This window comes from Meleagris gallopavo, chromosome 25 (assembly GCF_905368555.1).
Source record: "Meleagris gallopavo chromosome 25, MGAL_WU_HG_1.1, whole genome shotgun sequence".
NCBI lineage: Eukaryota > Metazoa > Chordata > Aves > Galliformes > Phasianidae > Meleagris > Meleagris gallopavo.
In genome coordinates this window covers 2,157,521-2,181,143 of record NC_139428.1, presented here as the reverse complement: position 1 = coordinate 2,181,143, position 23,623 = coordinate 2,157,521, and the positions used below count along the sequence as shown (strand labels likewise).

Genomic DNA, 23,623 nt, shown 5'->3' with positions numbered 1-23,623 from the left:
TGCAGCGAGTTGCATCAAGCCTGCGTGGCTCCGGGCAGCACAGAGGCCACGTCCCAGCACCCTCCCAGTGCCAACCCTGTGCTCCGGCACCTCCTGGAGCCCCCTGAACCTCCCGGCCCCAAAGGGCGCAGCCTCCCCATTGCATCGCCTCCCCCAGCACTGCAATCTTTGTCCTGCTCCTGCTCTGGGCTATATTTAGCCCTGCCCCGTGCTATTTCGCTTGCCTGGCAGGAGTTTATAACTGGTCGGGACAGCCACACCTCCTTTCTGCTTTCCTCCCTTGCTTTCCTTCCCTCTCTTTTCCCCTTTTCCTCTCCTTGCTCCGCTCCGTGCCGCTGCTCCATGCCCGCTGCGCCCACCTCGCACCCACACCGCGGCCACCAGCTGCGATTTGCTCCTGCAACCACCAAAGCCTGGAACTTTGCAAGCTGCCAGCATGGGGCCTGCTGAGGAGCTGGTCCGGATTGCCAAGAAATTGGATAAGATGGTGGCCAGGAAGAGCACGGTAAGGCAGGCAGGGCTGCGAGTGCAGTGTTTGCACAAGTGTGCAGTCGTCGTGCGTACTGCAACGATTTTTGCACAGGTGTGCAATATTTGCACCTTTGTGCCTGTTTGCACATGGGTGCAAGATTTGCTTGTCTTGCCTATTTGGACACGTGTGCGATCTTTGCAGGCTTGTGCGAGCTTGTTTGGAGGGTGCAGCAAGGCTTGGGATGAGGAAGGGAGGAAAAGCACAGGTTTCCCCAAGGTGGGGTGGGAGGAGGAGGAGGAGGAGGAGGAGGAGGAGGAGGAGGAGGGAGCTTTGCTCTGCCTGCACTGCTGTTGCTCACAGCACAGGGAGTGCTGAGCACCCTGGGGTGCTGCCCGGCCCCAGGACTGTGGATCTGGAGCCATGGGTGCACCCCATTGCTTGAGGTCATGGGGATGGGGTGTTGTGGGGGGGTCCTGGGTGAGGGCTGGTGGCTCTGAGCACCCCTTGGTGTGGGAGCAGCGTGGGTGACAGGTGTTTGGAGCCCAGCCACCAGCATCCAGTGTGGGTCAGGGCTGACACCACGAGCTCAGCAATGTGCCAAGGAAAACTGAAGGGGGGGTGGGAGCAGCACCCCCAGCACCCCAAGTGCAGCTGTGCCTTTTGTAACCACGCGAAGGGAGGGGGCTCCCCTGCAGCCCAGGGGGTTCGGTGCCATGACCCAGCCCTGCTCCCTGTGCACCAGGTGAGGACCCAGTGGTGATCCGGTTCCATGGGGGGGGGAGAGGAATGGAGGAGAGCCTAGCCCTCAAGGTTAATATTTGACTGTTCCAACCGGACTTTGCCCTGGCAAGGCACGGGCTGCCCTGTGGGGCTCATGGCAGTGCCATCCCCCCAAACCCTGTGCTTTTGGGGATGCTAAAAATGCAACAACTCAGACTCGTTGGCAGCCACGTGGGCAGTTTGCTCTTCCCTTTGCAATTACCCTTCTCTGCAGTTTCCCTTGCTGGGAATGACCCCATAGCTCACAGGTGACCCTGCCCAGCCTCAGGCTGTGGTTTCAGTCCCCCAGCCCTCCTGCTTTACCCCACTTTGGGGAGGGGACGGAGTTGGAGGACAGCGTGGAGATGTCCCCTGAGCCGGGAGCTCTGAGCAACACAACTCTGCCATGCTACCTGCACCCTCCATCTGTTCCTGCAGCTCTAAAAATACCGGGGAGGAAGATGACCCCATGCAGAGCCATGCTGGGATATATATAACCCCGCAGACACCGTGTGCCCGAGGGCCAGGCTGGGAACCTGGTGCCACGTGGCCCTTGGGGACGCACTGCTATCCCCAGCCTTTCCCATGGGTGCAGGTTTGGGTTTGATGGGGGCGTCACTGGTGGTGGACACGAATCCTAACCACTCCAGGGACCCCTCAGGTGTCTCCACTCGATCCTCTATGGGTCTTGTGTTCCTTCCCCTGCCATAGGAAGGGGCTCTGGACCTGCTCAAGTCTCTCACTGGTTACACCATGACCATCCAGCTGCTGCAGGTGAGAGGGGTCGAGGGATCCTGGAGGGATGGTGGTGCTCATCCCAGCCCTGCCACCTGGAGAAGGTGACCCTATAATGTCCATCCCCAGACCACGCGCATCGGGGTGGCCGTCAACTCGGTGCGGAAGCACTGCTCGGATGAAGAGGTGGTGGCCTCGGCCAAGATTCTCATCAAGAACTGGAAGAGACTGCTGGGTGAGAGGGGCAGAAAGCCTCCCACAAAATGCCTGTAGTGGGGTATTGGTGCCCCCAACCCCGCATCCCATGCTGGGATTCGGTTCGGTGTGTGCTGTGCCTGTGACCCCCACTCCATCCCCAGAGTCCTCTGCCCCCCCAAAAAAGGAGAAGGACACAGACGGGGGGAAGGAGAAGAAGGAGAAAGAGAAGAGGTTGGATGTCCCCAGTCCCAATGAAGGGGCGAACCCCCACCCAGCAAAGCACCCCAAGAACCCGACCGAGAAGCACAGAGAGAAGCACAAGGAGAGGTGTGGGATTCAGTGCATGCTGCACTGCCACAGAACCAGGATTTCCCTTTCCCTGTGCCAAAGCGGGGGCTGTTCTGGGGCTGTTTGCTGAGCCACCCCACTCTCTCTGTCTGCAGGAAGCCCAGCAAGTCCAGCTCCCACGCAGCCTCCACAAAGGGCCAACCCACTGACCCCAACCCAGAGAGGTACCTACCAACCTCCCCGTGACTGCAGGGCACTCTGAGGGGGCTGGGGAGAACTTTGCTGATGGGGCTGGGCAGGACCTGGTGACACGGGGGTGCTGGGAGCTGAGAGCATCTCCCAATTTCCTTTTGCGTTTTGCCTTGAAGGGAGCTCAGCGCCGGGCGGAGCCCCACTGCAGCCTCGAAGAAATCACCTCTGGATGGCAAGAAGGAGAGGTGGGGGCCCTGGGTTGGGCTGGGGGGGACTACAGACTCACCACTCGGTCCCTATTGCTGTGCACTGACACTGGGCTGCTCCTGCCAGGAGGGACTCTGCCGACTCGCGGTCCTCAGCCACATCTTCCTCTTCCTCCCCGCAGAAGAGACCCTCAGGAGAGAGGTACGGAGGGGGCACCCCCAGCTCTGCCTCTCCCAGAGATGGGCTCAGGGATGGGCGCGACGGTGGTGGTGGCTGCCGGTGCCAACCTCCCCATCCCTGGCACTGCTGGGGGTGCTCTGACCACGGGACAGGCTTTGCGTGCCCCATTGCTGGTGTTACCGCTGCCGTCCCCCCCATGTCACCCCCAGGAGACCCTCAGTGGGTGCCAACCCCTCACCAGCTCCCAACAGCTCCCGGCGCAGCTCCAGCGACAGCAACGGAGAGAGGTAGGACCCATCCGTCCCCCCATCAAGAGGCTGCCATTCCCCCAAGCTGTGCGGGATCCCAAAACCTCCCCATGTCTCCACAGAGCCAACAGCAGCAAGGGCAAAGCGGAGACACCACGGACCCCCAGCAGCCCCTCCTTCTCACCCAGCATCTGCCTCCTGCCCCCCTGTTACCTGACTGGGGACTCCGTGCGGGACAAATGCGTCGAGATGCTGACGGCCGCACTGCGCATGGATGGTGAGTGGGATGGGGTGGTGAGGGGTGTTTGGCCTCAAAGGGGAGGAAAAGGAGATGCGAGGGGTCTTGGGTGAGGAGTCTGGGTGTGGTCATTGGAAAGGGTTAAGTTTTTGGAAGGACAAGTTTGGGGACAGAGCCCCCAGTAAGTTTCCATTGTGTTTCCATTGACTTTCCCACTGGGTGTCCCATGGGGTACCTGTTGGGCGCCCTGTTGTGTGTCCCATTGGGTGTCCCATTGGGTGCATCCCTGGGTGCCCCATTGGGTGTCCCATTGGGTGCATCCCTGGGTGCCCCATTGGGTGCCTCATTGGGTTCTTCATTGCATTTCCCATTGTGTGCCCCACTGGGTGCCCCACTGAGTTTCCCATTGGGTTTCCCATTGGGTTTCCATTGGAGATTCCCCATTGGCTGCTTTGTTGGAGCTCTGTGGGTGCAGGGTGAGGCCCTTCTGCTTCCAACCCCATCGTCACCCCTCCTCCTCTCCCTGCAGATGACTACAAGGAGTTCGGTGTCAACTGTGAGAAGATGGCATCTGAGATAGAAGACCATATCCTTTGTGATCCCCGGGCTGCTGCTGCTGCGGGGTCCTGGGGTGGGGGACAGGGGCAATGTGGTGGAAACAAGGACAGGAATGGGGACAGGGACGAGGATAGGGGGTGAGGAGCGTCTGCCAAGGCCTGCCTGGCCCCACTGCCTGCAGAGGGAGCCCGGAACCCGTACTAAAAGCTGATGCTGAGCATCCCCAGCCTGCTCCATCCCATATGATCGCGCCCTGATGCTGCGCGTCCCCAGTCCCTCTGCTTGGAGACCTGTCTTTCTCCTTAGGGAATGAAATAAGCGCCCCTTCCCAAGCCCAAGGCACCATTACTGCTCTGGGTGCCGGGTTCTGGTTCAGTGCAGCGCAAGGCTGTTCCATTCTACTGGGACGGGGCCACCTCCCCATCACCGCCAACTTCATGCTTTGGGGTCTCCCCCTCGGCCACAATCAGCCCCAGAGACCATTCCTACTCCAGAAATTTGATTTCCTTGACTGGCCCCACATATCTTCCAGGAGTTGAAGAGCACGGACATGAAGTATCGCAACCGTGTGCGGAGCAGGATCAGCAACCTGAAGGACCCCAAGAACCCCAACCTGCGGAGGAACGTGCTGTGCGGGGCCATCGCGCCCGCCCTCATTGCCCGTATGACCGCCGAGGTGCACAGAGCTGTAGGGTTGAGGATGGGGTCCTCGATCCCCTCCCTGGGTGGCTCTGAGTCCTTTAGCAAGCACGGAGAATGGGGTCGGGTTGGATATTAGGAAAAACCCAATGGCAGCGCACTGGAATAGGATGCTCAGAGAGGTGGCGGGGTCACTCTGGAGGTGTTCAAGAACTGTGGGGATGTGGCAGTTGGGGGCACGGTCAGTGGGCACGGTGGTGGGCTTGGGTTGGGTTGGACTTGGTCATCTTGGAGGTCTGTTCCAACCTGAATGCTTCTACGAGTGGCCACGGTGGGGATGGACTGACGGTTGGACTTTATGACCTAAAAGGTCTTCTCCAACAGCGATGGCCCTCTGGCCAGCCCAAATCCTGCAGAGAAAGGAGGATGAAGGCCTACAGGGTTGGCACTCGTGGATGGTGACCAAACGGGTGCTGACCTGGTCCCCTTATGGCAGGAGATGGCCAGCGATGAGCTGAAGGAGCTGCGCAATGCCATGACCCAGGAGGCCATCCGTGAGCACCAGATGGCCAAAACGGGCGGCACCGTCACCGACCTCTTCCAGTGCGGCAAGTGCAAGAAGAAGAACTGCACCTACAACCAGGTGAGCCCCGGGGCTCTGCACACCCAGGGAAACCCAGAGATTTAGGGGAGTCATCAATGTCTGCTGACACGGCTGCCCACTCCCTCTCCAGGTGCAGACACGCAGTGCTGATGAGCCCATGACGACGTTCGTGCTGTGCAATGAATGTGGGAACCGCTGGAAGGTGCGTAGTGGGTGGGAGGGGGGGCTCAGCATTCCCCCAAAACCTCCCCTGTCTCGTTTTAGGATGCTGGTCCCCCTCGCTGCCCCCAAACCCCATTGTGGGCAGTGATGTGGTGCCACCACCGTGTGCACACAGTTGCTCCAGGACCCCAAAGTGGGGGTGGCAGGGCCCCCCCAGCACCTCCCAGCAGTGGGACTGGCTGCCCCCCAACCCTGGGCTCTGCTTCCTTTGCAGTTCTGCTGATGACGCCCAGTGGGGCTGGAGGGGATGCGACATGGATGGGACACGGTGACAGAACATTGGGGTGGAAATGAGAAGCAATGGGGTGGCCTCAGCCCCCCCCCCCCCCCACTCCCCATCCCATTGCACTGCGTTCCCTAGAGCCTCTCACTGGTTTGCTTGGGAAGAACCCAGTGAATTTGAGCCTTTTGTACTGGGAACCTGAATTGGTGTGGTTTGGTTTGGGGGCAGGAGGAATGCTGCCCTATGGATGTAGGGCTGGGAAAGGGCCCCAAGCCCTTCCTTCCCCTTGTCCTACGGAGTGCAATGGGAGGACGCGGAGGTTGGTGGCAGCGGTGTCTGGTGCCATGCTGCTGCATCCCTCTGCTCTGTGCCATATGGACTGCCCACCCTGCACCTTGGGAAAGAAAGGATGGGAGGAGAGAGTGGAAAGAAAGACTCCAGCTATGGCAATAAAAGCATGAGCTGTCTCTAGCACCGAGTGCTTTCTGAAGGGAAAATCAGTGCCCGTGCCTCAGTTTCCCCCAGGTTGTTCCTCTGCCATGGGGAGGAGGTGACGTGGGATTTAGCTCTGCATTGGGGTTGCACAGCCAGGGGTGGGGGGTCTCCATGGGCAGAGAGTTTGGGGGAGGGAAAGCACACCCCCAAAGGCTCAAGGATGTTTATGCCCAGATTTGGATGCTGTTACCCCATTCTCCTGCACCCTGGTGGTTCTGAGAGGGGCCATGAACCTTCACGCTCCTGGGAAAACACCTTGAGCTTTGGTACTTGTTAGCATACCAAGGTCATTAGCGAGCCAAGAAGGCAATTAGTTCCACTTGTGAAATATGGCTGCAATTAAGGAATACGGTGGATGAATAAAACATCGGTGCAACTACCAGCACTGCAGAAAGGTCCAATCAATAGCAGAGAAAGCACAGCCCCACATCGTTGTGCCGTGGGTAGCAAAGCCCCAGCACCCACCTGTGTCTGTCTGTCCCAAAGCAACGTGAGCGTATGTCCTGCCAGCACCGGGAGGTTGGGAACAGGTGATGGATTTATTGCTCTGCTCAGAATTCCTGTGCAGGGCTGTAAATAGCCACGGGCAGCTGCTGTGGGAGCCGATGGGTGCAGGGGTGTCATTGGGCAGGGGGCAGTGAGAGTCCCTCTGGCCACGTGCAGGGGTTGACATGGGCTCTGGGCAGCTCTAGGGGGTGGTCCCAGGGTTGAACCTCCAGCCCATCCCACGGGGAGGCTGTGCACGCCTGCGTGTGCTGGAAAACCCGGTGCCCAACTGCGGGTCTCCAAAGCAATGGCATTTGGGATCTGATGTTTGGGGTCTGTGTCACCCCCTGAGGCCATGCAGGTGACATTCCCAGGGCTGTGCCCACACAGCTGGCAGCCCCCTGACCTGCTCAGCATCCCCCAGCCTGCTCAGGAGGAGACTAAAATGCGTTGAGTCCCCCCTCAGGGCTGCACCTGCAACATCTCACTGCTATGTACATCGAGGCCCTGTGGCTCCCAAAAAGCACCTCTACAGCATCTTTCCCTCCTCTCTCCCTCCCTCCCTCCATCCACCCATCCCTCCTTCCATCCCTCCCTTGACCCATCCATCCCTCCCTCTATCCCTCCATCCCTCCACCCTACCCTTCACCTCACCTTCCATCCCTTCCTCCATCCATCTCCCCATCCATCCATCCATCCATCCATCCATCCATCCATCCATCCATCCATCCATCCATCCATCCATCCCTCTATTCATCTCTCCATCCCTCTACCCATCCCTCCACTTATCCACTCACCCATCCCTCCATCCACCCACCCATTGTCCTTCCATCCATCCATCCATCCATCCATCCATCCATCCATCCATCCATCCATCCATCCATCCTTCCACCCATCCATTCCTCCATCCATTCCCCCATCCATCCACTCATCCATCCTGGCATTGATGCTGCCCTTCTCTCCCACTCCTCCATCCCTTTTTTTTTTCTTTCTTTTTTTTTTCCCACAGTCTTGGGAAAAAAAAAAAAAAAAAAGCAAATAAATAAATAAATAAATAAATAAATAAATAAATAAAATCAGTGCTGGCAGTTCGTTGGTTTCCATGACAACCCCATTTCCTGGTCCTTTCCCCTGCGGTCCCCAAGGCTCTGCAGTGCTGGGTGCCCATCCGCAGGCTTGGAGCAAGGAGGGGAAATCCATTCTGTGGGATTCTTGGGAATGAGGTGAAGCAGTGGGGGCTGCGTTTTGTCTGGGTGTCCCTGCTCCCCCCAGGGATGTCCCTCACCCTCCTTTTGGCTTTTCATCCCTTTCTCTGGGTGGGTCGTGCTTTGATTTGCAGCTTGAGGTTGGGGACTCAGCACGGCCATAGGGCTGCATTAACGCACACTGCCACGCTGGGCACTGGTGGGGGTTTAGGAGGGAGCGAGGCCCTGGGGGTGGCACTGAGCGGGGGGGTCACATGCTATGCAGTGCAGGGACACAGCTGTTGTTTACCCACACCTCCATCAGCAGTTTTTTCTCCGCCCTTAAAGGCCGGGAGGCTCTGACTTTGGGGGATGCACGAGGCGAAGAGCAGACCCTAAAGCGCCCATCCCTGATCCCAATGCAGCGATGCCCCTCGTCCTCCCAAGGAGATGTCCTCCACCTGGAGCTCGTAGGCATCATTTCCACACAGCATCCCCTCTTGCACCCCCCCTCTTCACCCCCAGCACATCCCCATCCCTGTGCTGCACTGCCTGAGAATGGGATTCACACCTCTGGAGGGGACAACAGCGCTGTGCCCATCTTTGCAGCGTGTGATGTCCCCTTTTCTTTTCTCCTGTTTGAAAATCACGGGGGGAAAAAAATAATCAGTTTGTCACCTGCAACCTTTGTGAGGCGCCGGGGGGAGCGGGCTGAGCTGCAGGGATGCCATCCTGCAGTGTCACAACGTCACCCCCCACTCCTCCCTGGATGATAAAATGCATCTGCTGAGATGATAACCCCGACCCAAAGCTTTGCTTGGAAAGGTGAAACACATTGCATGGAAAATTACAGGATTTACAGGATTACAGAAGGTTTTCTTCCCCAAAAGTAGACCTGGTGCGTGGTGATTCCCCTGCTTTGCTGACTCCACACAGCCTTCCCAAAATCTCAGCTTTGCCTCTGCCCCTCAAATCCACAAGGCAGCCCCCTCCCCTCCCCCAGTTGGGTTAACCCCCATCCCTGTGCTTTGCATAGGGGTTAGGCGACCTAAATAATAATGGGGGAAAGATTGCAGCAGCGTTGGTTTCCCCACCTGACGCTGTGCTCCTCCCCACCAGGAGCTCTCAGGCACTCAGCAATTAAGAGCAGCAGATTGATCTGTAGTGATCTCATGAAGCACCAGGCAGCTTGAGGGAGCTGGGCTGTGTGTGCACTCATTTATTTATTGGGGTTTGCCCTGCTCTGGGCTGGGAGCTCACCCTGATGTCCAGTCCCCGCATCCTCTGCATCCCATCCATGCCATCCACACCAAGGGACAGGATTTGTGCTGCACAAGGGAAACGTTTGTGTGTTTTCCAGCCTGCCTGCATTGCCCCCAAAGCAGCATCTCAGGATGCCTGGCCACGCACAGCCAGCACAGCACGGCCCATGCTGACCCTACGGCTTTGTTTTCCTCCCTCTGCACCTCCACTCCATTCCCCCGAGCTCCGGATGAGCCCCAACACGGGGCTGCACCATCCAGCACCCACCCTGCCTTCCAAATCCAGCTCAGAATCAGCTCGTCCTGCAGCAAACCCATTACCCGCAGCAGCCGATTTGCTCCTGAGTCTGGCAGGGTCAGCAAACGCCAAGGATGCAAACGTTAATTAATTGCACTCTGCAAAGCAGCCTGGCCGTGCAGGGTGTGTAATTAGGGAGTTAACCGCCGCTGCTAGAGGGCTGTGGAGCTGAGCTCCTGCTTTGGGGGGGTGGGGTTGGTTTGGGGCTGCGGTCCCAATGTCACCTGCTGGGCCGGCACCACCTCGCTGCCCTCCACCTGGCAGCAGGACGTGGCATTTCCCGAGGGCAGAGAGCTGAGTGCGTGCGGAGCGGAACTGCTGGCGAAGGGCGATGCGGAGCCGCGGAGCCTCGGGGGGAATCGTGTGCTGATGCTCTTACAGCGCTGCTGCCGCCGCCGTGACTCATCCCGGCCCGCCGAGGATGCGCTTGGATACGGAGGAAAGGAGAAGGACGAGAAGAGAGAATAATTGCTCTGCTCAGAAGGCACCTCCGCTATGGAGAGGGAAAAACGTCCCCCCGCCGAATGCCCGTGGCTCCAGCCCCATGGCCACGTGCTGCCAGCCCTGGGCCACGTCCCCCCAGTGCCACCAGCCCTCCTCCAGGCACAGACACACCGCCCCAGAGCGGCATCCAGAGCCTGAGCCCTCTGTGTGAAGACTCTCTTCCCAGTGCCCAACCTGCAGTCTGCCCCGGTGCAAGTGGAGAATGTTCATCCAGGTGATGGGTTGGTAGAACTGTCCTGCATCCACGGGCACTGCTCTGCACTTACATCTATGGGTGCTGCTCCTGTATCAATGGGTTTCACCCCTACAGCTATGGATACAAATCCTACATCCATGGGTACCACCCCTACATCTATGGGTACCCACCTACATCCATGGGTACCCCCCCTACATCCATAGGTACCCCCCCTACATCTATGGGTACCCCCCCTACATCCATGGGTACCCCCCCTACATCTATGGCTACCCCCCCTATATCCATGGGTACCCCCCCTACATATATGGGTACCCCCCCTACGTCCATGGGTACCCCCCCTACATCTATGGGTACCCCCCCTACATCCATGGGTACACCCCCTACATATATGGCTACCCCCCTATATCCATGGGTACCCCCCCTACATCCTTAGGTATCACTCTTACATCTATAGATACCACTCTTGCATCCATGGGTACATCTATGGGAATCTTACATCTATGGGAATCACCCCTACATCTATGGGCATCACTCTTGCATCCACAGGTATCACTCCTGCATCCGTGGGTATCATTCCTACACCTATAGGTACCACTCCTACATCTATGGGTACAGCTCCTGTACCTACGGGTACCACTCCTGAATCTATGGGTGCTGCTCCTGCATCACTGGGTACCACTCCTGCATTGCATCCATTCATCTGCTCACACCTGAGCTTGGGCATTTTGCTGCACATTGGTCATGCAACCACAGAGCCATGGAATGGGTTGGGCTGGTAGGCACCCAGCTGCCTTTCTGCAGGAAGAAGGGCTAAAAAAAAATGATGAAAACTCTTGAATCAGCATCATTGCAGCTAAGCCTATGGGTTCCCATGGCTCACCCGTGTTGCTGGATGCACTGGAGCTTAAAGAAGGGCTTTGCACATCCGACCCAGCCTCCCCAAACTGCTGCTGCTGTTAAAGCCAGCCGGGACTGCGGGTGCTCCACATTTCTGCCCAAACACAAATCACAGCCAAACACTCCCATGCTCTGACTTCCCCTTCTCCCAAAGCCAACCCCATCGGTGCAGGGAGAACAGCTGCAGGCACATGAATAAGTAAAGGGGAGAGCCTGGAATGTGGGGTGGAAAATGGGATGGGAACAGAAGCGCAGCTCGACGGGAGAGCAGTGGGGATGGATCTGGGTTAGTGCTGACCTGAATTCCCCACATCAAAGCCCACATCCCTTCCTTCCCCGGGGGAGGTGGGTGCGTGGGCTGAGGCTGAGGGAACCGAGGAGCCACAGCTGAGCATCCTCGAGTCTGGGCATTGGGGTGGGGAGGCAAAAAGAAAAGCGAATGCTTTGTATGCCTTCCCCTGTGAGCAGGAGAGGGGTGAGCCGGGGGTCTGACAGGTCCCCCATGCTGGGGGGCAATGCACGGACATACAGGCTGTGTGCAGCCGTAGGGAGACAGACACACAACTGTGGTGATGTCCTTTGGAAGCTGTGCCTCTGCCCCCCCCTGGATGTCTCGCTGCCCGATGACTCACTCCGTGTGAATGCTGCAACGCATGGAAGCGGTGCAGGGGGAGAGCAGCTCCCCAAATCCGGGCAGCCTCTGCCAGTGTGCAATCAGAGCTCCATTGTCAGCCCGAGGGGGGGGGGAAAGAGGGTGTGAAAATACCAAAATAAGCGACAATCAGAGAAAAACAAATCTCCCATAGGGACTGATGGGTGCGCAGTGCTGGAGGTGCCCTGCGTCCTTCCCTGCTGCAGGGCCAGGCACGATGACGGGAGGGGTGGGGGGGTGTTGATACCCCCTCACCTTCATTTCAGGCTGATTCTTAGGTGTTTTTCACGGGGATGGGCTGTAGGGCAGAACCACTGATGCATTCTGCCTCGGGGCAGGCTGGCACTGTCACTAGGAGGTGAGAACACCTCGGTGACACCGCCGCCATCTGCAGCACCATCGCACCGGGCGGGGGTTCCCCATGCAACCCCCCGACCCACGCAGCACCGGAGGGGTAGCGATGCCCAAAGCCACCGAGCGAGGCAGGGAAGGAGCTCAGCTGCTTTGGTCTCCCCTGACGCCGGGCTTTGTTCTCTCCCAGCAGCTGCCCCGAGAGGTAGGAGAGCACTCAGAGCTGTTGACGTAGGAAAACAAACGGCGGAGCTCAGCCCGTGCTCCTCTTCAAGGCTGAGCGCCGGTGTGGGAAGGGCTCAGCGGCTGCGGAGCTCCTCAATCCCTTTCCCGCAAACCCCAAAGCATCCCGAGAGCTGCGGGGTGTGGGGTGACATGCTGTTCCTACCCCAGGTTCGACCCACAACCAGCAGAGCTCTGGGGGGAGCAAATATCCCCAAGAAAACGAGCTGCACCACAGCTGGGCGGTGCGGGGTGCCTCCATCCCGCTGACCTCTGGGGTTCCTCACACCCCACGAGAGGAGCAGAGGTCCCCCAGCACAACCCATTGGGTTCCCAGACCTGTTGGAGCACCGATCCCATTTGGAGCCCTGATCCCATTCAGAGCTCTGACACCATTTGGAGCCCTGATCCCATCTGCAGCCCCGTTCCCATTTGGAACCCCGATCCCTTTTGCAGCCCCAATCCCATTCAGATCTCCAACACCATTTGGAGCCTTGTTCCCATGTGCAGCCCCGATCCCATATGGGAGCCCCCAGCTTTCCTGTGGGGGCAGGGGCTGTTTGCCCTCCCCACCCCATTCCTTCTCCTCTCCTTCCTCCCCCCCTCACCCCTCCGCCTTCTTCCAAACAAAAGAAAGCCGGATCAGTATCGCAGTTTGCACCGAACCCGATGTCCCCCAGCCCTGAGACCCCCCGGGATGTTCGGAGCCCCTCAATGACTTCAGAGGAAGGCAGCAGGGAGTGGGATGGGGCAACAGGCAGCAGCTGTGGGGGCTCTGCAGGAAGAGGGGGAGACGCAGCAGGAGCCGGGGGAGGTCCGGGAGGGACGAGATGATGTAGGGACCGGGGTCGGAGGCAGCAGGGCCACGGTGTGGGGGCGCGGCAGGGATCGAGGTGGGGGCGGCAGGGACCGGGATGGAGCAGGGACCGGGGGGAGGGGTGGGCTGCGGCAGAGGGCAATAGATTCGTGCTGGGAGGGGTCTGGGATGCAGGTAGGGACCCGGGGAGGGTGCGGGAGGAGGTGGCAGAAGGCGGCAGGGCCGCCCCCGGCCCCACGTGGCTCGGGGCGCACGGCGGCCCTATAAGGAGACAGCGGGAGGCGGCGGCGCCGGTCGGGAGCGGGACTCGAACCCGCGGCGTTGGGACTGCGCGGTGCGGGCGCTGCGGGGCATGGAGCCGAACACGGAACTGCCCACGGAGCCGCTCGCGGTGTGGGATAACCGCACAGCATGGGATGTCCTGCCCGGAACCAGCGGCAATGAGACGGGACCGCCGAGGACCAAAAACGCCACGTCCATCCTGATCGCCATCGTCATCACCGCGCTGTACTCGGTGGTGTGCGTGGTGGGGCTGCTGGGCAACGTGTTGGTGATGTACGGCATCGTGCGGTGAGAGCGGGGCTGCGGGAGGGCGTGGGGGTACGAGCGTGTAAAAGGTGTAAGAGTGCACGGGCTGAGTGTGCGCTGAGTGCGAGAGCGGCAGGGCTGTGTGTTGTGCCTGAGCTGACCGCAGGAGTGCGGCTGGGTGCGCGCCGCCGGGTGCGGTGAGCACAGCGGGAGCGCCGAGCCGGGTGTGATGCGGCCACGTGTGAGCACACACGTGTGTGCAAGGCGCAGAGGTGAGAGGGGATGCGGAGATAGAGCAGCTGTGTGTGTGTGAAGCAGCACGGGGGTGCGGGAGATGGGAGCTGGGGGTCCCATTCCCCTCCCTCCTGCAGGCACAATGTAGGATCCACTTGCTGCCCTTCATGGCTGGGTGGGACCACAGAGAGCCATGCGTGTGTGTCCCCCCCCTCTCTCCCCCTTTTCATACAGAACGGGGACAACAGGAGCCCTGCCAGCAGCTGCGGGTTCTGTGGGATTCCCCGTTTTGTCCCATTTCCCCTCCAATCCCAGCACTTCCATCGCACGGGGTCAGCGGTGCGACCTTCCCACCTGGCTCCTGGGGCCCCGAAATTCAGTGGTGTGAGAAGGAGCGGCACGCAAACCAAATGCCAACGCTCAAAGGAGGGACAGCATCACCCGTGGAACAAAGGCGGCTCCTTCCTGCAGCCCTATGGCGGGCAGGGGGCACAGACACAGCACCAGCAGGAGTTTTTCACCCACCCAAAACAGCTGTACAGTTGACCCTGGAGAGAAAAAAGCAGAAATCAAGGAGAAGCACACAGTGAGGGATGCACATGGTCAGCCCCCTCCAGCTGCCTGGAGCAGGGACGGCATTTTGGGATAGAAAAAGCCTGAATATGCAAACAGCATCCTCGTCAGCAAACTCATACGGTCACCTAATTGCTGCCTGTGCTTAACGAACGCAGCCTGGTGCAGCAGCCAGAGCACATAGCCATGGCTTCAGGCCCCCCACTCCCTGACCCAGATGCTGTATCTCTGGGGGATGGGTGTGCATTGTCCTCTGAGCCCCTCTGATGGTTCTTGGAGGGCTTCTCTGGGATTTGTTGCATGAGGTGGGGGCTCAGCCTCGCAAAACTGAAGGTCTCAAAGCTTTTGGCATCTGTGTGCATTCAGCAGAATGCAGGCTAAAGACAGAGCAGTTTGTTATATGGGCGGGTTGCTCTGTGTTGGGTAGGATTTGTAGGGGGAAAGCTGCATGGGATGGGGCTGTCAGTGGGATTGCAAGCACAGTCTGGGTCCAGATCCCTCTGAAGGGAGATTTGTGACCGGAGTGCACCAGCAGGGCATGGGGACATGGGGACCCCATTCCCCAGTGTGCTGTGGGTGCCGGTGAATGAGCACACGCAGGACCCCGTGCGCAGCCCAACACCTCCATCCCTCCACCCTGGAGCCCATCCAAGCCAAAACCCAAAGCTCAGAGCAGCCCAAACGGGAGCCCACGTCCAGCACCCAGCCACCCCCCAACAAATCACATTGTCTGCAGTGTTTAAGCCCCCCCTGGAAGCACTGGTGGCACTGGCAGCCTGGAGGGGGGGCTCACCACACTGGACCCCCCCCCACTGGGCTGAATCCTTCCCCAAAACCCTCTGGAGGAGGGGGCACATCTGGCAGCAGCTGCAGAAGCGCTTACCCAGCACTGTGCTGCACAGCCCGAGTCACACGTTTGTCCCCTTTGTGCAAAAAGCAGAGATCAAAGAAGTGTGAATCTACCTGGAATGGCTATTTTTAACCTGGGTGAGCCAAAACAAAACCTGACAGCAAACAGAAATCCTCAGGTTTTTGTTTAACCCAGAAGGAAACGCTGCTGAAATGTGCATTCACCAAAGAGCAATGGCACGGGAAAGGAAATGTCTCAAGGAAATTTCAAATTCATGTTGTGCTTAAAGAGCAAATTCAAATTAGATGTTCTTCCCTCCCTGCCCTTCCCCAGGCAAGGGGCTGCAGCAGGAAGGTGCTCACTGCTGTGCAGAGCCCCATTTCTGCAGCTCCATCTCTGACAGCACAAACCTGGGGCTGCATCCTCCCCCCCCCCCCTCCACCATGGGGTCTCATGGTGGATGGTGGCAAAAGCAGAAGGAAACAGAGCCCCACCTTGCCCCAATTTGCTCCTTGCATGATGGAGTCTTTCTCTAAGCTGAGCCCCAACAGCCCAAGGATCATCTCCTCCCACGTCCCACAGCCAAATCCATCATCCACAGTGCAGCACCCTCCTCCAGTTCTCAGCCTGACCCCCCATGGATGCTGCAAGCAGCTTTATCCACGCACAGAGATGCTTTGCTAATCGATTAGGGGGCACCTCAATGAGCTGGGGGCTGCAGAGGATGCTCCGAGGTATGGGGGATGCCTGGGAAGGAGCGCATGGAGGGGATGGAGCTGCAAGCACAGTCCCGACCCCAGCACCCCACAAACAACCCGGTGGTCTCCCCGAGCACTGTGACCTTTGGGGACCTTCAGCTCTCAGCACCGGGTCCAGGCACTGCTCCTACCACGATGTGATGAGGTCCAGAGCTGGCGTGCCAGCAGCAGAGCCAATGTCCCCATGTCCCTGTGCCATGCATGGGGCCAGGCTTCCCCAAGGGCTCCCGTGGAGCAGCTCCGGCCGTGCTGATGGTGCTGCTCCCAGCTGGCCTCTTTCCGGGGTAATCGATCCAATTTCTGCAAGGAAACTCGACAGGGAAGCAGGCTGGATAATCACGATTTACTGGGTGGAAAATCAGATACAGGAGGTTTCAGGAGGTAAAGGACATTGTGCAACTGATTCGGGGAAATGGAGTAAATTGATTTAATTGGAAAAGAGACTTATTTGAAAAGCTCTTCGGAGTTGCTTTGATCTCCAAGTAGAGGCAGGCAGATGATTGAGCGTTTTTTCCCTGGCCAGGCGTGTGGGAGAGGCTCCTTTGGCTTTACCCAACGCAGCAGCAAGTCCCCAGCCCTTCCCCAGATGGACACATAGAATCCTTACAGGTGGAAAAGACCACTAAGATCATCCAGTCCAATCTCAACCCATCCTACCATGCCCACTCATAGAATCATGGAGTCATTCAGGTTGGAAAAGACCTCCAAAAAAGATCTCCACCTCCAACCCCAACCCAACCCCACCACCATCCACCTCAGTGCCCCTCGTTGCCTCAATTTGCTCAGCAATTCTCTCCACCCCACTCAAATTCAATAGGAAACCAAACCAGAAGGATTTCTGGTTCCCTGAGCACCCGCCATCCCCCACCTCTGCCCTCCCCTTCAGGTACACCAAGATGAAGACAGCCACCAACATCTACATCTTCAACCTGGCGCTGGCCGACGCGTTGGCCACCAGCACGCTGCCCTTCCAGAGCGCCAAGTACCTGATGGAGACCTGGCCTTTTGGGGAGCTGCTCTGCAAGCTCGTGCTCTCCATCGACTACTACAACATGTTCACCAGCATCTTCACCCTCACCATGATGAGTGTGGACCGTTACGTGGCTGTGTGTCACCCGGTCAAGGCGCTGGATTTCCGCACACCGGCCAAGGCCAAGGTCATCAACGTCTGCATCTGGGTGCTCTCCTCTGTCATTGGGGTGCCCATCATGGTCATGGCAGTCACCAAGTCAAAAGGCAAGTGGGCTTTTGAGGGAAGGTCCCATCTGTGCTTCCTGGGATGACCCTACTGAGCCACTCGGTCCGGTCCGTGTTTGTGCTCCGTGGTGGTCATCCCTCCATCATGACCGTGGTGGAAAACCAGCATGGTGCTGTTTTCCATTTTGGTTGCAGAGGTAGGAAACAGTCCCAGGTGTTCAATGCTGGGGTGCAGATCAGGTGCCAGTGCCCAGTGCTTGGGGTATAATGGGTATACTGGCTATATAGTGAAATCCCCTGTGAGTCTGCAGCTCCTGTTTGGTGGTTGCTGGGAGAAATCTGGGCATCCTGCGGAAGCAATCAGTTTCAATGGAAGGTGACACGGGGATGTGCCCACCGCAGGGGCTGGGATGCTGCAAAAGGCTCTGTAGGGAACGATCCCCACTTTGGTGGCACCTCCTGCATCCCACAGACACCCCACAAAGCTCCGGGGGAATCTGCAATGAGATGGCACGCGGGCATGCATCTCCTGGTGGTTTTAGCACGGATGGAGATGCTCTGCCATCATGGAGCAGAAGCATTCAGTTCCCAGCAGACACTCCATCTGCTCTCCCTTGTTTTAATCCCTCTTCCAGCAGATGGAACAGTGCTGTGCACGCTGCAGTTCCCCGACCCTCCCATCTACTGGGACACGGTGACCAAGATCTGCGTCTTCATCTTCGCCTTCATGGTGCCCATCCTGGTCATCACCATCTGCTATGGGCTGATGATCCTGCGCCTGAAGAGCGTCCGTCTGCTCTCAGGCTCCAAGGAGAAGGACCGCAACCTGCGGCGCATCACCCGCATGGTGCTGGTGGTGGTGGCAGCCTTCATCATCTGCTGGACTCCCATCCACATCTTCGTCATCGTCTGGACGCTGGTGGACATCGACAAGAAGAACCCCTACGTGGTGGCCAGCCTGCACTTCTGCATCGCTCTGGGTTACACCAACAGCAGCCTCAACCCCGTCCTCTATGCTTTCCTGGATGAAAACTTCAAGAGGTGTTTCCGTGAGTTCTGCCTGCCTTTCCGAGCTCGTGTGGAGCAGAACAGCTTCTCCAGAGCTCGGAACACCACGCGGGAGCGCGTCTCCACCTGCGTCCCATCGGACGGCCGCGGCCAGCCGGCATGACTAGGCGTGGGTGAGCAGCGGGGTGCTGGGGATGAGCCACGCTCAGAGGTCACCCAGGAGACCACCACAGAGCTTTAGCCCTGCTGGGACTGAATGCAGACAGACTGCAGAGAGTTTTCTTTTTGGTGGGGCTCATTGAGCCATAAGGGGACGCCCATCGCGCGCGTAGGGTTTGGGCTGTCTTTCTGCCTATGGAAAACCCACCGGTGAGCAGTGGTTTACTGGAGGCCTCCAAGCCTACTCTGGCCCCAAAGAGGACTTTCGAGTTGATACTCTTGCTGTGTTATTGGGATCTCACTGGCAACCCTGCCCACGGGTGCAAAGCTGGCAATGCTGGCGCAGCATCCCCAACCCGGCCCCACAGCCACGCTGCATTCCTGCATCCCACAGGGCAGCTCCCATCATCCGTCTGCTGCCAGAGACAGCCAGCCCGAGGAAGATCTCATTACAGAGCAATTGGTGGGGACTTGAGGAGTTTCTCGCAGCGCTAACACGATTAGGACGGCGCATCCATCCCTCGTCCTCTCCAGCACTGACAATTTATGCACTCGCAGCCACGCGAGGCAGAGCCCAGCCCAGGGTTGGGGTTTTGTGCTCAGCCCAGCCCAGGGTTGGGGTTTTGAGCTCAGCACCACATGGATGGAGCCCCGTTCTCCAGCAGCACCTCGATGGGAGCGCATCCTGCAGCAGCCATCAGCCCTGGGGCTCTGCACTGCATTACCGCAGCTAAACAGGGACAGATGCATCCCTGGTGCCGCTGACCTTCCGTCCCCTCCACCTCCTGCAGCAGCTCTGTGCCCATGAGGTCACACAGCCCACGGAGGATGGGGCTCAGAAGGAGCACTAATGGCTTTTATTGGACAAATTGATGGTGCTGGAGGAAGCAGGCGGGCGTGCGGGTGCACCTGGGGCGCGTGGGCTGGAAGGAGAGGCTGCCTCCTGGCTCTGCTTTTTTTCCAGTTGCATCAATTGAGCCTAATGAAGGTCATTACCTCTCCACAACAGCCTTACCTTGCCGCAGAGCTGCTGGGGATTGCAGCCTGCCCCTTTGCAAGGCAGAACTGACGAGGCAACAGAGACCAAATTCTTCTTCAAAGGGCCAAATGGAGCAAAATTTTGGATCTCAAATCAAGGACCACTGGGGCAACCTCGCAATTTGTCTGCAGTGCATCCTTCCCACCTGAGCGACGCCTCAGCACTGCAATGCTTCGTCTGCTTGTGCCTCCCTCTGGGCTGAGCGTCAGCCCCATGTGGGGTTTGGGGTGTCCTAAAGGGTCAGGATGTGCCTGTATGATTGGGCTGTCCCCGTAGGGTTGGGGCATCCTGCAGGGTTGGGATGTCCTTGTAGGGTTGGGTTGTCCAAGTAGGGTTGGGATGTCTCTGTAGGATTGGGCTGTCTCTGTAGGGTTAGAATGTCCCTGCAGGGTTGGGATGTCCTACAGGATTGGGATGTCCTGCAGGTTTGGGGTATCTCTGTAGAACTGGGATGTCCTGTGTGGTTGGGACACTTTGCAGGCTTGTGATGTCCTGCAGGGTTGGGGTGTCCATGTAGGAGTGGGGTATCTCTGCAGGGTTAGAATGTCCTTGTAGGATTGGGGTGTCCTGTGGGATTGTATTGTCCCTGTAGGGTTGAAGTATCCCTGTAGAATTGGGATGTCTTGTTGGATTGGGATGTCCTGGTGTGGATGGGGTGTCCCTGAAGGATTGGGATGTCCCATAGGGTTGGGATGTCTCTGTAGGTTTGGGATGTCCTGTGGAGCTGGAGTGACATTAGACTATGGTGTCCCTGCAGGGTTAGAATGTCCATATAGGATTGTTGTGCTCCTGTAGGGTTGGGGTCTCCCTGCGTGGTTGGGATGTCCCGTATGATTGGGGTGTCCCAGTGTTGTTGAGGTGCCCTGAGACTCTGGGTACTGCAGAACAAGGGACAGGGGGGGGAGGTGACCCCACCACCACAGCTCCATCCATGAGGCCACAGTGCTGAGGACCATTTCCCACCCCGCAGGGCCCCGCCGCTCTCTCAGCCTGCTGGAAAATGTGCTGCAGTGCTCTTAAAGTGGGTTAAAAGGCTCTTGGTCATTATTTTTTAAACTCACCCACGCTCCGGCAGAGCTGGAGCCCAAGGATGCAGGAGGAGAAAGAGAAAGCAGAGGAAAAACTTAACCCTGCTTCCACTCCAGTCAGGATGCTCACGGTGAGGGCACTCTGCACTTATACATACATATATATATGTACATGGCTCTATCTATAGGCAGACCCCACGTCCCCATCTCTGTCCCCTCTGCTGTGTCCCAGGGATGGCACTGCTGCCCCCAGCCCCCATCACTCGGTGACATTGCTGTACAGGAGCTGCACCTTCTGGGAAATAAAAGAGAGCCAAGAGCTTCCAGCGCTGCTTCCATTCCCCAGAGCTGAAAACGAGAGGGGATGCTTTGGGGGGGGGGTGGGGAGGGTCTGTGCCCCCCCAGGGCTGCCGTATGGGGGATCTGAGCGCACAGTGGCACCGATGGGTCCCTCTGTGCTCATTATTGCAGCGGCACAGCACCCAGCCCCGGCCCGAGTAATCTAAATGCAAATGAGGATTTAGCGCAGAAGCGAATGGAAACGGGCGTCGGAGCCCGCACTTAATGAGACGTTGGGGTTTTTTCAAGCCTTTATCGCTTTCTGTCACCTCAGTGGGCTCAGAGATGGGGAGCAGCAGAAGCCGGCGGTCCCGGAGCGCTATGGGGGGGGTCGGGGGGGTACGGAGGTGTTGATGGAGGAGCAGAAGGATGCAGCGATGCCGCAGCACTGAACGGTGCTTCCCCACGTGCAGTTCCAGAGAACAGCATCATCTGCAACCTGAGGAGACGTTTGCTATTAGAACGCTTCCTTTTTTTTTTTTTTTCTTTTTTTTTTTCGCTGTTTTGTTAATTAATCCATTAAATAATGAGCCCTCATGTAGCACACTCGATTCCAACGTGTGTGATTGATGACGCGGCCGCTGGGTTCTTTGTCTGCAGCAATGCCATAATTGCATTATTACGCACATGGCCATGACTTCGCCGTGTGGATGCAGAGCTCTCCCACCCCCCACAGCAGCCCAGGATGCATTCCGGCTCTCAGAGACACTCCTGGCTTCACTTAGAAACCCAAATCGTCGTGAATAATGACTGAGGCTTTCCATTTTGTCTCCCTTTCTTTTCCCAGCTGCAAACCCTGCACAGCCCCTGTGCACGATGGCACAACACAGCCCTGGTGCACGATGGCACAGCCGTGTGCTGGATGCGATGGCTGCATTCTCCCCACCGATGCCACGCAGAGGGCTCAGGGAGGTGATGCTGGCTGTCCACCCTCCTCCAATGCTAAAAACCCACGGTGCAATGGATGCACGTTTCTGCCTCTGCTTTTGGGTGCAAGGCCCAGCCGTGCACCAAACCCAGACCCCACGTCCACTATAGGGATGGGGAAAGGCTCGTCCCCCCTCTATCCTACCCCAGTGCCCAAATTCCTCCTCCTTCATCCCCCCACACAGCGAAGCCACGTTAATGAGACGTTTCCCTTTCCTCAGTTATGCTGTTTTCCTTCACCCTCCCCATCCTTGGAGGCACATCCTTCCCCAAATCCCGCACGGCATCCCACTGAAGCGTCACTCCTGCTCCCAAGACAACGCGAGTTGATTCATCGCTGCTGATAAATTTAAGCTCTTTTGTTTGTGCCATTGTTCTCCCCATCCGTGTTTTCCTCTCTTTCCCAATAAAGCCCCCTCACTCTGATGAGCTGCAGGCTCCTCGCTGGCTGGGGGACGTTCCCTGCCAGGAACAGGATGGGAAATGCTGGGGTTTGTTCCCAAGTGACTGCAGCAGCTCTGGACTTGGGGACCATGTAGGGCAGTGGCAGCAGCCCAGTGCTGCATGTGCTGCAACTTGGCCCCAAACAGGGGCTTGGGATCCAAGATGCCGAGCTCAAGCTCTCACCTTTCATCCTCCCTAAGAACATTTGCCAACTTGTCAAGAGGACAGCACTTCACAGAGGCATTATCCTCTTTGGGAGGCATTCACACCACCAAGGAATGCATCAGGAATCCAAACCCAGGCTTATTGGTGACTTAACCCAACCCAACCCAACCCCATCCCAATCCCCAAACCAAATCCCATCTGACCCCATTCCATCCCAACCCCAACCTCCTCCCATCCCAACTCAAATTCCATTCAACCGCATCCCAATCCCACACCCAACCCAAATCCCATCTGATCCCATCCCAATTCCAACCCCAACCCATCCAGACTCCATCCCATCCCCACCCTAAATCCCATCCAAACCCACCCCCATCTCACTCCTAACCCATCCCCACCCTAAATCGCATCCAAACTCAATCCTAACCCCAACCTCATCCCATCGAACGCAAATCCCATTCAACCCCATCCAAATCCCAACCCCACACCAATCCCAATCTCTCCCCTAAATCTCATTCCATCCCATCCCAATCCTAACTCAAATCCCATCCAATCCCATCTGATCCCATCCCAATTCCAACTCCAACCCCTCCAGACTCCATCCCATCCCCACCCTAACTCCCATCCAAACTCAATCCCAACCCCAACCTCATCCCATCAAACCCAAATCCCATTCAATCTCATTTCAATCCCAACCCCAAACCCATCTCAATCTCCAACCTAAATCCCATGCCATCCCATCCTAATCCCAACTCAAATCCCATCTGACCTAATTCCAACCCCAACCCCATCAGACTGGAGCTGCCTCCTTGCACCCCCTGCTTCCATGCACCCTCCTTCCCAGCACAGCCCCGGAGGATCCCCACGTCTCCCTTGATTACATCCCTCCACATCTCTGAGCTATTAATAGGGGCAGCGAGGTGACGCAGGCAGACGCACATGGGAAGGAGCCACCCCAGCCCTGTGTCACAGCAGCGTTAGCAGGCGCAGAGAAGGGCTGCAAAGCACAAAGGGGGAGGGGGGAGCTGCTATTTTTGCTGGAAGGGGTATAAAAATACCAGTGCTGTTCCCCCACCAGGTCGTGCTGGGTGATGGAGGAGCACTGAATGGAGGGCGATGGTCCCCAGGAGCAGCTTTAGGTTGGGGTGAGAGCTGCTGGCTCAGCCTGGGCTGATGGTGACTTGCAGGGAATGGGCTCCTTGCTGGGCAACGAGGGATGATGCGTGGGTCCAGACACAAACCTGCTCTGT

At 57.9% G+C, this 23,623-nt stretch overlaps 2 protein-coding genes across 3 annotated transcripts; both read left to right on the top strand.

The window, feature by feature from the left end:
* Positions 1–235: 235 nt before the first annotated feature.
* TCEA3 (transcription elongation factor A3) lies at positions 236–5,883 on the top strand. 2 transcript variants are annotated; one of them, XM_085208632.1, is made up of 14 exons: positions 236–505; positions 1,943–2,005; positions 2,096–2,201; positions 2,326–2,491; positions 2,608–2,676; positions 2,821–2,889; positions 2,978–3,052; positions 3,184–3,318; positions 3,402–3,556; positions 4,047–4,108; positions 4,602–4,751; positions 5,211–5,357; positions 5,449–5,520; positions 5,755–5,883. In XM_085208632.1, exons 1-14 carry the CDS (start codon positions 437–439, stop codon positions 5,761–5,763), a joined length of 1,347 nt encoding a protein of 448 aa, XP_085064758.1. In that variant the 5' UTR covers positions 236–436; the 3' UTR covers positions 5,764–5,883. The 2 variants fall into 2 exon arrangements, with proteins under 2 accessions (XP_085064758.1, XP_019478394.2); XM_019622849.3 differs by having other exon boundaries at positions 239–505; positions 3,241–3,318.
* Positions 5,884–13,344: 7,461 nt separating this feature from the next.
* OPRD1 (opioid receptor delta 1) lies at positions 13,345–22,154 on the top strand. Its single transcript, XM_085208779.1, has 3 exons — positions 13,345–13,697; positions 16,957–17,306; positions 17,906–22,154. The coding sequence occupies exons 1-3, from the start codon at positions 13,480–13,482 to the stop codon at positions 18,436–18,438; spliced, it is 1,101 nt and encodes a 366-aa protein (XP_085064905.1). The 5' UTR covers positions 13,345–13,479; the 3' UTR covers positions 18,439–22,154.
* Positions 22,155–23,623: the final 1,469 nt, after the last annotated feature.